At 37.8% G+C, this 14,020-nt stretch overlaps 1 protein-coding gene across 6 annotated transcripts in view; it reads right to left on the bottom strand.

Moving 5' to 3' along the window:
• Positions 1-7,286: 7,286 nt before the first annotated feature.
• fmn1 (formin 1) overlaps positions 7,287-14,020 on the bottom strand; it is a 222,357-nt gene continuing 215,623 nt past the window's right edge. For all 6 annotated transcript variants that reach the window (XM_062968198.1, XM_062968197.1, XM_062968199.1 and 3 more), the window contains one exon: positions 7,287-12,457. In XM_062968198.1, coding sequence (XP_062824268.1) covers positions 12,413-12,457 — 45 coding nt within the window. In that variant the 3' untranslated portion in view covers positions 7,287-12,412. The remainder of the gene's footprint in view (positions 12,458-14,020) is intronic.

Below are 14,020 nucleotides of genomic sequence, written 5' to 3'. Positions count from 1 at the left end.
GTCATATATACATTGGATGTCTGTAACTTTGGGACTGCCTGTTAATGAAATCTCTGGTAGAAGTTGCTCAGAATTTTCAGGTGACTGGAGTATGCTAATGAGATGCGTTCAATCTCTCCTTTTCAATGAACTCCCAAGAATAAGTTTCTATACTAAACCAGTGTCTATTGTTGGTAATGTATTTGAAGAAGGCAAACACATTGAACCTTAATCCAGACAAGACTCCATGTCAACCAAAAAGCAGATCAGAGAATCGGGAGTCCGTCTGTACTGGATGAAATTGTGCTTTATTTATAGATGCAAGTTTGCAGTTTGGGTCCACTTTTGGATTCAGAACAATATATTTGGTTTCAGTGCAGGCTAGGAGTGCAACTGCATGGTTACTCGTAAATGTTTGCATGCCAGTTGTGTCAATTCCTGGAAATGTCAGATCTACACTTAGATATAAAACATTTGGATTAAAGTGTTTTCTAGCAACCTGTAAAAAAAGAACTCAAAAATGTCAGTTGGTACAACGTTGAAAGTTGCAAACCAAAATGTCAAGAGGGCACCATGTTGCTTTTCTTGATCTGGACGTATCACCTTAAAAAAGAAGAAAAAGCTAGCTTCTTGGCTCAATAAATATTTGCATTTTTTTCTATATGGCAAAATTATTGAGACATCAATCTTAAACACATTAAAATACCATTCAATTTAGTGAGATTTGAATAAACATGCAAGGATTGTGCTACCAGTGATATTTTGCAATGGTATCTACACTGTATTGGATCATGAAAAAAAAAATCTTCTTAAGGCTTCCTAGCCAATAAAACTGTTTACCCAAATTCACTATGCATATATAATGCAGAAATTGATTCTCTGAATGAGACTTGAGATAACATATTTTAGGTTTTGGATGAAGTTCTAAAATGACAGCAGCACGAAAGGAATTTAATCTTAAATCTCTATGGGCAAAATGGCATTTAATTGCACATGATCTCATACATGGAAGCAACAAAAGAGGGGGAAGGTTACATTGTGAAAGACTGATGCATTCTTGACTCTCTCTTCTGGATAACATTGTGGTTAGGAGTTATTTGCTGGGTTTTGAAAAAAAGAAAACCAAAGGTGTGGATAGAAACACCATTCATACAAAAAACCTAGCTTGCGTACTTAAAATAAAGAGTGACAATGGAAAAAATGACACCTATAAGGGCCCATAATGCATGTTCATGATGAAGTGTGACAAATAGATTGTGAATCGAGAGTTGCTGGTATTAGTTGCTGGTAATGGTCATATAGAAAAGATGAGCTTAAAAGTCCACAAATTTTAAATGTGTTTATGAATGAGAACACAAGGCTTTGATCTATTGGTACAGTATTTATTTCTTAGGAATGATATTGTTAATAATAAAATACTATGATTGAATCGTATTAAAAACAGTAGAAGAACAGTATTTCTTAGTGACATAGATGGCACTAACATATTTAGCATATTCTACAACACCTATTTATTTGTTTATTTATTGCACTTATATTTCATCCCAGAATGGGATTGATTCAAGGTAGCTTCAGTGGTATAGTCATGAAGTATACCATCAACAATGGTATCCTTCCGGGTCGGCTCTCTAGAATGGGTCTTGGGGGCACTGCTCTGCAGTGGCTCTGCCCCTTCCAGGAGGACCATTCTCAGGTGGTGATGCTGGGGGACACCTGCTTGGACCCCTGGCCATTGACTTGTGGAATCCCGCAAGGTTCTATTCTTTCTCCCATGCTTTTTAATATCTACATGAAACCGCTGGGTGAGGAGAATTTTGGAGTCGGGTGCCATCTCTACATAGATAACACTCAACTCTACTACTCTTTTCCACCACACTCCAAGGAAGCTTCCCGGAACCTGGACCAGTGTCTGACAGCTGTGACAGACTGGATGAGGGCCAACAAGTTGGAGCTTAGTCCAGACAAGACGGAGGATCTCCTGGTCAGTCGTGGGGCCAATCAGGGTATAAGGTGGCAATCTGTGCTTGACAGGGTCACACTCCCCCTGAAGGCACAGGTCTGCAGTCTGGGGCTCCTCCTGGACTCAGCGCTGATGCTTGATGCCCAGGTGTTGGCAGTGGCGGGGAGGGCCTTCGCACAATTAAAACTTGTGTGCCAGCTGCGACCATACCTCGAAAAGCCTGACTTGGCCATGGTGGTCCATGCCTTAGTTACATCTAGGATGGACTACTGCAATGCACTCTATGTGGGGTTGCCTTTGAAGATGGCTCGGAAAATGCCGTTAGTGCAAAGGTCGGCAGCCAGATTACTAACTGGAGCTGGTTATAGGGAGCAGACCATGTCCCTATTAAAGCAGCTCCACTGGCTGCCGATGAATTTCCGGACCCAATTCAAAGTACAGGCTATTACTTAAAAAGCCCTATAAGCTTTGGGTCCAACCTATCTTCAAGACCGCATCTCTTTCTACGAGCCAGCATGGGCTTTAAGACCCTTCTCTCAGTCCCTGTGCAGTTGGTGGGGACGAAAAGAGGGCCTTCTTGGTCGTGGCCCCTCAGCTCTGGAATGCCCTCCCGAAGGAGATCAGGTTAGCCCCTACCCTCCAAACCTTCCGCACACAATTAAAGACCCGAGTCCCTCTGGGAGATGGTGGAGGGATATAATAATAATAATAATAATAATAATAATAATTACATGGGGCATTCAGAGACACTACAGGCACTTTGCACCTGGGATAGGTAACTTGTGACCCTTTTGAAGTGGTTCGATTTAAATTCCTATAATCTCTCATTTTCTGGTTCAATTGTGCTCTCTCTCAAGGTTTGATGACATTTTAAATCTTTTATCAAATCAAATTTATCAATTAGAATATAAGGAATTAGGAAGAGAATTAAAAATCAGAATACAAAAAGACAGGTTGAATGATAGAAACACTACCGGTAGTTGTTTATGTTCCATTTGATCTATTTCCAGTGCTACTGTCAGTAAGTGTTATTAAATAAACAGAACAATCCAGGAAGGGGCTCTGAATAACTGGGAAATGTTAATAGGCTCAGGACAAAAGATTCTTCTCAGACTAAACAGAAATGTCAGAACCAGCCAAGTAAGTGGGTTGTTTTGGTATAATGCTACTGTAAAAGGAGCTTTGCTAAGAGCAACACAGCGTAAACCTATTCTTGCACCTTCCATACAACTGGCCCATAGATTTGTAAGTTCCCATTGATGGCTCCCAAATTCATTTTTGAATTGGATATCCCAACAAGTCTATGTTTATCCTGGATGGGCTGTAATAGTACTTATGTAAGCACACAATTAAATTTTTAGACTTTCTGTTAAATAAAGCTACCATTAACAATCAATTACAGTAGCCATATGAAAATGTCACAAAATAAGAAGCATGGGATTCTAACAAATCACCATTTTGCATGCAGTTTGTACAAAAAACCACAATTTTAAAAGAATCCCCAAAACAAGAAATTGCATGGTTGTAATTTTAATTTGGAATTTCAATAGGTTCTGAGGTAATTTTAAGAAATGCAGCTTTAATATATTGATTAATGCATATTAAGGGTTTTAAAAGAAACACAGAGAAGAATTAAACATAACTGAGAACAGTGCTGATGAAAGCTTTTAAAATCCAATTGTTAAGTCCCAACTAGTATAGACACACTGAAGTTTCATAAATCTGATGAATCAAAAATTGTATAAGTATCATGTTTACTCTGTTGAGAGTGACAATTGGTTTTAACTGATTTATTTTATTTCGTGTCAAAAGCATTGTACAACAAATACATTTCAAATAATGGAAATAAAAAAAGAAAAGAAATCACAAGCAACTAAATAGTTTTGGACCAAAAGCGGGCAACAGCAACCGCATTGTCTGTAGCTTTAAACAACTCCTCCTCCGCACATGAGGCAGGGCATTGTGGGCAAGCATACATGTGCTGAGTTGTTTGTTCAGCTCCACAGTCACACAAGGTGGAGGATTCCTCCAGGTAGTGCCACCTTGCCAAGTTGTCTTTTGATCTGCCCACTCCACTTCTGAGTCTGTTCAGGGACTTCCAAGTTGCCCATTCTTGGTTTGCCCCTGGAGGAAGACCCTCTTGGGGGGCCATCCAGTTAGAATTGCCAGGTTTAGCTGCCCAGAGGGACACCCTTGCTGTTGCTGGAGGAACATCAAGAGGAGTGGTGGTTCTCATGAAGCCCTTCCTTGATTTGAGTCTGGTGGGAGGAGGCTGATAGTCATGCAGTGGGTGGCTTTCACAATGTTCAACCTTATTTCTCTCACTGTTACCAGCAACTTCCCGTCGCACGTCAGGAGGAGCAATGCCAGCTAACTTGTAGTTTATCAACAGGTGTAGGTTTAAGGCATCCTGTGATGATTCTGCATGTTTCATTCAGTGCTATGTCCACCTGCTTTGCATGGGCAGACTTGTGCCAAACAGGACAGGCATACTCTGCAGTTGAGAAAGAAAAGGCCAGGGCTGATGTTCTTATTACTTGTGGGTCTGCACCCCATGCGCTGCCAGTCAGTTTCCGCAGGATGTTGTTGCGTGCAGCTACTTTGTGCTTGGTGTTCATGCAGTGTTTCCTATATGTTAGTGTTCGGTCTAAGGTGACACCAAGGTATTTAGGATGGAAACAGTGTTCGAGCTCTTGGCCTTCCCAAGTAACTTTCAGTTTCCTGTTGGCTTCGCGGTTACGTAGGTGGAAAGCACACACTTGTGTCTTGGCAGGGTTAGGCTTCAGGTGGTTCTCTTTGTAGTAGCTGGAGAGATCTTTCAAGGCATTGGTGAGTTGCTTTTCAACTGTTTCAAAAATTTTTGCTTGTGTTGTAAGGCCAAGGTCATCAGCATATATAAAGCTCTTTGTGAGTGGTGGTTGTGGCTGATCGTTCGTGAAGATATTAAATAAGGTTGGTGCAAGAACGCTGATTTTAACTGATTTTAACGGATGAAAAAAAATACATTGATCATAGGTCAAATGCTAGAGGGTTATTTCAGACAAGTAATGGCCATCCACATATTTATTAGTTACACTTCTATTCCACCTTTTCTCCAATAAGCTCAAGACTCATTGCCTCCCATTCCTCCTCCTGGCTTTCGCCCCTCAAAAGAATGAAGTGATGTAGATCTGGTCAGAAGAGGTTGACTAAGCCAATGTCATCCACTGAATGTCATAGCTCAGCAGGGCTCGAACCAGGATCTCTCACCCTTCTTTGTTGAAAAATTCAAGCCATTATAGTATCCTAGCTCAGTATAGCATGGAAGCTTTTTGAGGCAAGACTATTTAAATTATTTTAGATAGGTTCATTGGGGACACTAGTCACTTTCTTCCTCTGCATTATTCACAATTTATGATGAGGAAGCGAATTCTCCCAGCCCAGTTAAGCTTAGAGTGCAGGGCCGCAATTGGCAGCTAGTATCAATGCTATTCATCCTACACTAATCTATAGCATCTGTCTAGTAACCAGATGTGATGATCTATGTCAGAAACCAATGCTTTAAACTGGAACATATTAAGAACATACTACAAATATCTAAGAGGCTGCTAGAAAGAAAATGAGACAGGAAAGTTAATTATCACAGGGGAAAATGGATGTGTAGTGAATTGGCAGAGATGTCCATTGTCCAAGGTGTAAACAGTTTCAAATTTAGAGGGATTACAGCAGTGCATGATTACTAGATGAGATCTTCAGCAGCTCTGCAAACTGCATTCACTGTGGCAGCTTCAAAGCAAACACTGATGACTTCCACTTGGAATATCTTTCTTTCCTTTTATGTGATGAACAATAAGAATCCACACTTGAATTTTTATTGTTATGCGTGCCATTTGACTCTCACCCCTGAAATGAACAGAGAAGCTCACACATGTGTAACAGCAGTACAGGAGCACTCGCGTGCTCTGAAAGGAGGGCAAGTATATAACATTTACAGCACTCATTTTACTGCATTCTGTTAAGGGCATAAGCATATACAATGTAAACCTACTTATGTCTTTTAAAAATAATTTCAAAGATTATGAAACCACAGATACAACTGTCCATGGCTTGAAAATATTTTTTTTTAAAAAACCCAAAATACAAATATTTGATTACACTACTTTATATATGTCATTGTATATAATGGGACTTGAGCATCCACAGATTTTGGAATCCTGGGGGAAGTGGCAGTTCTGGAAACAAGGTCCAGCAGATATCAAGGGTGCACTGTTGTCTCTTCTTCCCTCCCCAACAATCAAAGCCCCACTCCTCTGCCAAGACTCTCCATTTATTCAGTCGAGCCCCCTTTCATGGGCATTGGTGGATGGGAGGGAGATAAGAGAAACATGGTTATATTATTTGTCAAGAACTGGATCTTAGCAGATTAGGTCATTGGTCTGAGTGGATATGGTGACACATCCAAACTCTTCTCCAATCTCCTTAAGATACTGAATAGCCATAGAGAAGATGCAACTGGAGCCAAACTGTGAGTCCTGGAAGATCACAAAATCAAAGAGTTGGAAAAGACCACCATAGCCTTCAGTCTAGCTCCTGCCATGCAGGAATATTCAATCAAATTATTCCTGACAGATGGCCATACAGCCTCTGCTTAAAAACTCCTAGAGAAGGAAACCCCACCATTCCCTAAGGCAGCATATTTCCACTGCCAAACAACGCTTACCATCAGGGGGTTCTTCCTAATGTTTAGGTTGAATTTCTTTTCCTACAATTTGAATCCATTGCTCCTGTTCTCTAGAACAGCAGAAAACAAGCTTGCCCCCTCCTCACTGAGACATCCTTTCTAATATTTAAACATGGCTATCCCTCCCTCTTTTATCCAAGCTAAACATACCCAGCTTCCTAAGCCACTCCTCATAGCACTTGGCTTCTATACCTTCGATCATTTTGGTTGCACTTCTCAGGACACATTCCAGGATGGATGGGAGTTGAAAGACAGTTCAACCTGCACAAATTTAATACCATGTTTGGTGATTTAGGATCTTGGATCTTGGTTGTCTTTCAAGAAAAAAAAATGTTTGGAGTTAAAGATGTGTGTCCAATAATGAAGAAAAATATTTTTGGCAATGTTACCTTACCCCCGTTTTCCCTTTAAATGCCACTTTTGAGAGAAGAAAGTCCTTCTGGAACTGATGAGGAACTGACAAAAATGAACTTCCTTTTTGGGAATGTCTGTCTCCATAGGGCATTCAGCCCTTTTGTAATAGGAGGATCTAACTCTGGATTCAACACCTTTTATGAAAGCAATAGATACATAATCAGCATCATCATTTCACCTACCATAAATATTACAAAAATACATGACAACCAATTTTAAAAACATTTTGCACATATTTTACTAGGCATTGTTTACAGGGGATGAATCAAACTTACATTTTAAAATATTTTTGGTTTACTTTCCTCTCCCACAGTTCCCAATATATTTAAATGTCTATATTCCCAAACAACTTTATACCTCCAACAAGCTGTCTCATTTCCAAATTCTATAAATATAATCTGATATCATAACTCGCATAAAATACATCATAAAAATACAGGTCAACCATGACAAAGCAATTGCCACATTTCGTGTGTTCACTGATAGAATAAAATACAATGGCTGAGGTTTCAATATTCAGTTCTATGTGCAAACCACATCTGCTCACATTGGGGTGGATCATGTACATGTCATTGATCCCCATGCATGTGGCACTCTTTTGTGAGGCCTGAAATAATTTCCAGAAGATATGGGTGTAACAGGTTCTCTGGATTGATGTCTTATAATTTGGATGGTTAAACTATCTCTCAACGTATACAAAATAAACAGTTTCATTCTAAAAGTATTAAAGAAGACCATCCAGCAAAATAAGGTTTCCACTCTGAGTTCCAAAATATTAACACACACACACACACACACTTTGGTGTTTGTATTCCTATAGCACTACCTTTTAAAAAGTATAATTTTGGAATGAACATGGCCAACTGTTATATAGAAAACCATGGTAGAAAATACCTTGAGCTGAATGTGTTTTACTGTCTTAGTGTCTTTTCCGAGCATAACTTATAGCAATAGCAGCAGCAACAACCAATTAATATTTGTTTATGACACCATGTAAAGGAGTAAGAAAAAACCAGCTTCTCCTGTCAGTTATAATCATAACAGCCTTTTCCATCTTGCACCCACTAGATGCTTTGGACTACAACTCTTATCATACTTGACCATAGCTGGAGGCCATCAGGTTGCAGAAGTTCGGCATATAACATGCAATTGGAAGACCAGCCTCAAGGAGTTCTGCTACCTATAAATGTCTAACTCATTACTGACTGATCTGACATGATATAGGGTGAATTTAGGCAAAACATTACTGCATCACATACATGATAAATGTATCAGTATGCACTTGATAGCTTTCTGTATGTATTGTCCTACCTGAAGTTGAGAAGAATTAATTTCCTGTGTTTTTGAATACGATACAAGAAATTCCACATCACTTGACGCTGACAATATAGACTGACTTACCAAACAGTCATAGGCACTTTGTAGACAGTCGTGCATTCACTCAGTATTCTTGTTTCAGCCATTTTCTCAATACATTTCTACACAAACCTATACATTTACCTGAAGGAATATAAATAATCCCAGATGCCCCTTTTAAATTTTAAATTCCATTGTTCTCAGTGGATTAAACATACCGTAAACTAGTGATCATTGGGTTTTCATAAATCAAAGCTGAACTGATAGCAAATAATAATTAAAAAGTTCTTAATGGTCTCCGCACTGTTATAATACAACAGCTGCAAAATCCAGATTCAAGCTCTTTACACAGTCCATGATAAAGTAATATGTATCAGTCCATATGCCTAAATCCAATTCTAGTTCCAACTACACAAAACCCACTAAAATGAATGGGAATTGGTAGTCATGTCCAATAAAAGTTGTATATATTGTTATAGGTCTTTCTTAGGTAAGACTAAAATTATAACCGTATTTTGTATCAAATCCAATTGCTAAATTTCACCCATTAAGCTCTCATGAATCTATTCTATGTTACTAATGCCCTTCTACTAACAGCATACAACTATATGATCAGATTAAAGTATCAGTGTTAATGGGTTTAGATCAAGTCACCTGATGATTTAGTATACTTGTGTAGAAGTAAAACAAAATTTGACCAAAAAAATCAACCCAAAAAACCTGAGTTGACTAATCCACAGATTAATGCTGGGCTAAGACACTGACAAGGTGAATGACATTCCATGCTGTCTCAAGCACCTCAAAGGGCAGGTGCACGGCATTATTCAGGCTTCCCTCATGTTGCTAATGAATACCGCTCAGGTGGAAAAATGGTGAGGAAGGAGGGAGAGCTGCATTTCTCCATTTTGGGCAAGAGGGAGTAATGGGTTGGTAGCTTCTCATCTCTACCTCTTCACAATGCCTTTGCACTGGGACCTTAGTGGAGGCAGGTTGCTTTCCTTGTTTTTCTCACCCACATTTTTTCCAGGTCGCATTCTCAATTCTTTCTTTTTTATATTCCTTTCCTGATCTATATTTGTATAGATGTAGATATTTTTAAATCATCTATGCAATTTACACTCTTATAAGCCCTCAAATAAACAGTTCTTCCACGTATTTTTTTTAAAAAAGAAAAGATTTGTTTCTAAAATGACCCCAAAACTGCCCTTGACTTATAAACCCATGTATAAGTTGACCTCATGTATATCAGTGGTTCCCAACCTTTGGATCTCCAGATGTTTTGGACTTCAACTCCCAGAAATCTCTGCCAGCTTACCAACTGTTAGGAAGTGTGGGAGCTGAAGCCCAAAACACCTGGAGGCCCAAAGGTTGGGAATCACTGGTTTATATGGTACTCATAGCACAATAGATGGATCGATCCAGACTATTTTCAGGCAATCTAAAAGTAGTACTGTGATCGTTACAATTTTTTGTAAAAAACACACACCATTTTTTGCATATCTTAAGATACACACATGCATAAAATGTGTGCCTACCTATCTATTTCTTTTACATAATTCCACAACATTTTTCTTCAGTTTTCTCTTTTTCAGATGAATGTTACAGAATCTCCACAGGACCTCTATACACTATAATTTTCATCATTGGTTTGATCAGTATTGATTTATGCTGTTTGGTTTTTCTAGAACATGTTACTACTTTGGTCTGAATTTCTGATGGTGCCATACTTTTTATCAATCTTGTGCTTCACTCAAAAAAGCTTTTTTAAAAAAAAAATAGGGAAGCTTTTAAAGTTATGTGATGCAATATTTCAAATTTCTCATCAGAATTTCCTGCACTGTAATGTCTACAATTTCTTTGTATTCAGAACACTACTTAACTGAAGATCAACAACTACAGCCTATCAATTGCCGATATAAAATGTGGTATTTTCGGACTTCTCCCTTTAATTTTCATGGGATAAGATAAACAGGAAGTTAAATGTTTCATATAGGTTTCTCTTACAACTACATGAATTTGTTAAGGAAAACACCGAAAGTCTTCCTAAAACAATACATGGATTATATGAATTTTTTTTGTTTTGTTTTAAAACATCTGATTATTCTTCATTTATAATAATAATAATAATAATAATAATAATAATAATAATAATAATAATAATAAAACAACTTTATTTGTAGACTGCTCTAAATCCACAGAGGGACTCATCTGTCCCATAGGTGACATATTTCTTTTTTTTCTGTGTTCCTTTTATTATTAAAAATATTCTAATTTCAGAATCAATGTTGTGTAGTTTCCCAATATCTTTGGAGACTGGGCACTTTCTAAAGAAAAAACCCACTTTCTATTCTGTGACACTTCTTTGAGTTTTTGAATGTGTACAATAAATCTAAATGAAGAGATCAGGCATCTGCATAAGGCCATTCATGAGTACACAGACACATGGCGTATCTTGCAGCAAAAGATGCAGAAAATTGAATGGAGAAAATTGAAAATGCTATTGGTTATTACTTTCCCTCCAGGGAAGTAGGAGAAGATAATCTTGGTACTTTCTCTAGGACACAAAAATGTGGTATTTCCTTCTAGCTCAGCCACTTCTTGGCCTAAATTTAATTACATTTTGGAATTCAGTATTTTATTTTGTCTTATCTAAATTGCATTGCAAGCAGTGGCTTGCAATTTTATGGGCTTGCTTTTGTGACCCCTTCATTTTTCCCAGCAGCAGCTTATTAGGAGATACCATGACACATCTCATATTCTACATGACATTTGCCATAAGTTGGGATAGTAACACAATGAAAGAAAAACCCTGCATTCTTTCTATTCGGGTTTTAAGGCCAGGATCCAATAAAGCTAGGAGAATTGCTTCTGTCAAATCAGACCAGATCTCTCTTCCGCACTCTTGGTCCTTCATGTCACTGCACCAATGGGCTTGGAAACTGTCCACAATTTTTCTGTGTGTGCAATGTCAAAGGCTGCATGGGAAAGGTAAAGACAAGAAAGTCCTATACCACTGATGCTGTGACCACACTGTTGGAATGAGACCTAACTATATGAGCAACATGTGTACCAATGTTTGTGTGTCTGTGTGTTTCCTCTCACTCTCTCACACACAGACACAGTCAAAAAACAGGATGATGTAAACATTTTCTAGATCAGTTATACGAAAGTGCTGACTATCAAAGAATATAGGCTTTGGCATAGATTAATGATAAATAATGGATTCAAACATCTGCAGCTAGATGACTATAAATAAAGCATTCTTGAACATTGCTAACTTGACCTCATCTTGGTATGGAAAGTCTTCTTTTTCTTTTCAAATAAAATGAAGATGACAGTAGGAAGAAAACCCAAAAGATTAATAGATGCTCCAGTTAACGTATTTATAAATTATTTAAGCAGGATAAAATATTTTGATATGATTTCTCTCTTCACATGTGCAAAAACAGTATTTCTACTTTTATGGCATAGACTGAGGTTTCTATAAAAATAATTGTAATAAAATACAGAATCCACCTGATACACAACTTCCACCATTTTTGAGATGGGAAAGTTAACCCTTTGGATGCCATCAAATTCATTTTAAGCAGCTATTGACTCAATAAAACCTACCAACACTGGTTTTAGCAGGCCTATATAAGCCAATATTAATTTCTCTTGGTGCTGACAAGCAGTAATCCAAGTTTTCCTCTCTTCTACATCAGTGCATTTTGCATAGAGTACTTCAAAGAACATTTAGGAAAAGAGCTGCATTTAAGCCACATAAGGAAGGCTATTACAAAATCCTTCATAATACCCATGTAAACAAACGTCTTAGTATTCCCTCTTCTGTACAAGTCAAGGAATTGAGAAGTCTTCTGTGGATTGTCTGAAGAAGAGAAGACCAAAGCAGAACTTCATAACATCTAAATTAAGGTGCTCTCTTGGGAATGGACAGTGAAGCATCATGCAAGGTATTAAGTCACACTGTCATGTGTCTTCTTTCAGTTGGTGGTCACACTGGCTTCTTTCTGACGTAGTCTTTCTTTCTGTTGTTTAAGAAAAAAGGAACTTTATTATCATTCTTTTCTTTAATTTTCCATCTGTTCTCAAATTGCAAATAGTATGTGGTCTAGCAGTCTCGAAGAATGGAGCAGTTCAAAACCAGAGTAGACATAACCTTTTTCCCCACCCCACTTTAAAAATTAATTCCTGTGGTCCCATACCAAGATAGGAATGGCAAGTTTCCATAGAGACATGTTTTAAATATTTCTCCAAAAAATACTTCCATTGGATTCTGGAACACCTCAATTCATGAGATAATATGGCAATGTATTTCTGTGAGTATCAGTAATGCGAATACAAATAAGAAATCTGGAGAGGGAAAATATATGTATGCAGTTGTAGAAGCAGAAAAAAATTAGAGACATGATCCAAAGCATATTATATGCAGTGGTTTCCCTTTCTTACAAAGAGGGACAATCTGATGGGCATTACTCATTGTCCAAGCTAAGAAGTTTAATGAAGAAAGATTGTTGAATACGTAGATATAAAGAAAACCTGACTAGTTGGTAAGGGAGAAAAAACAAAACTGGAGGAGAGAGAGTGATGAATCAACATTTGGTATAGTTAGAACTTTGGAAACTTTTGCCTCAATCTCCTCGCAAGAAGGATCAATCAACTATCTGTGGATTGCTCCTTCAGCCTGCCCAAGAATAGGGAAGTTTGTGCTCATGTGGAGAATTGCTGCCATACTGGATCTCATGAACAGGAATCAACGTAGTCCAGAAATCCATACATAAATTATCCAAGTTGATAAATGACACATTCTCCTTCCAGATCATCCATATGCTTGGCCTTTTACTCTAGGCTTCTCCAATAATAAATACCAGTACCGCTAAATATGATGATAAATAAGCACCGCGTTTACATGTATTGCTGCTAATTTGGAACTACCTTTATTTAGCTGGGCATTATTGGTACATCCAAATATGGCAAAAGAATGTTTCTTTGTGCACAAAAAAACGACATCAGACTACACTGGATACAACCCGACAAGCCAAGCTTGTTCACAGATAAACAGTGACAAATGTAGGAAACGGATAACAACAACAACATTCTGTTGCTGTTTTTCTAGCTTGCTTCTTTCCCATTAAATAAATTCAAGATTATTCATACTGGGGGAAAAAACTGCCTGGGATTGTTGAGTGTACATAGTGCAGTATGAAAGAAGGACTCCAGTCAGAGAGTGAGAGAAAGTTACAGAACTCATTAATTAATCAGCCCCAGTGAGTTTTTAATAATTTATCCTGTTTTTATTACGGTCTTACCATTTATGTGTTTTAAATGAAATTTTTATCTTGTATTGTTGTTTATATTGATATATTGTATTATTGTTTTATCTTTTTATATTGTGATTTATTGTGTTGCTTATATTTTGTTCTTATGTTGTTTGGGCCACTGCCCCATGTAAGCCGCCCCGAGTCCCCATGGGGAGATGGTGGCGGGATATAAATAAAGTTTTATTATTATTATTATTATTATTATTATTATTATTATTATTATTATTATTATCTGAGACACCTTGAAGGATCATTTTGTTGCAGGCTGTT

Source organism: Anolis carolinensis, chromosome 1 (assembly GCF_035594765.1).
Source record: "Anolis carolinensis isolate JA03-04 chromosome 1, rAnoCar3.1.pri, whole genome shotgun sequence".
Lineage (NCBI taxonomy): Eukaryota > Metazoa > Chordata > Lepidosauria > Squamata > Dactyloidae > Anolis > Anolis carolinensis.
Note: the sequence above shows the minus strand (reverse complement) of the source record. Positions and strands in the feature narration are given on the sequence as shown.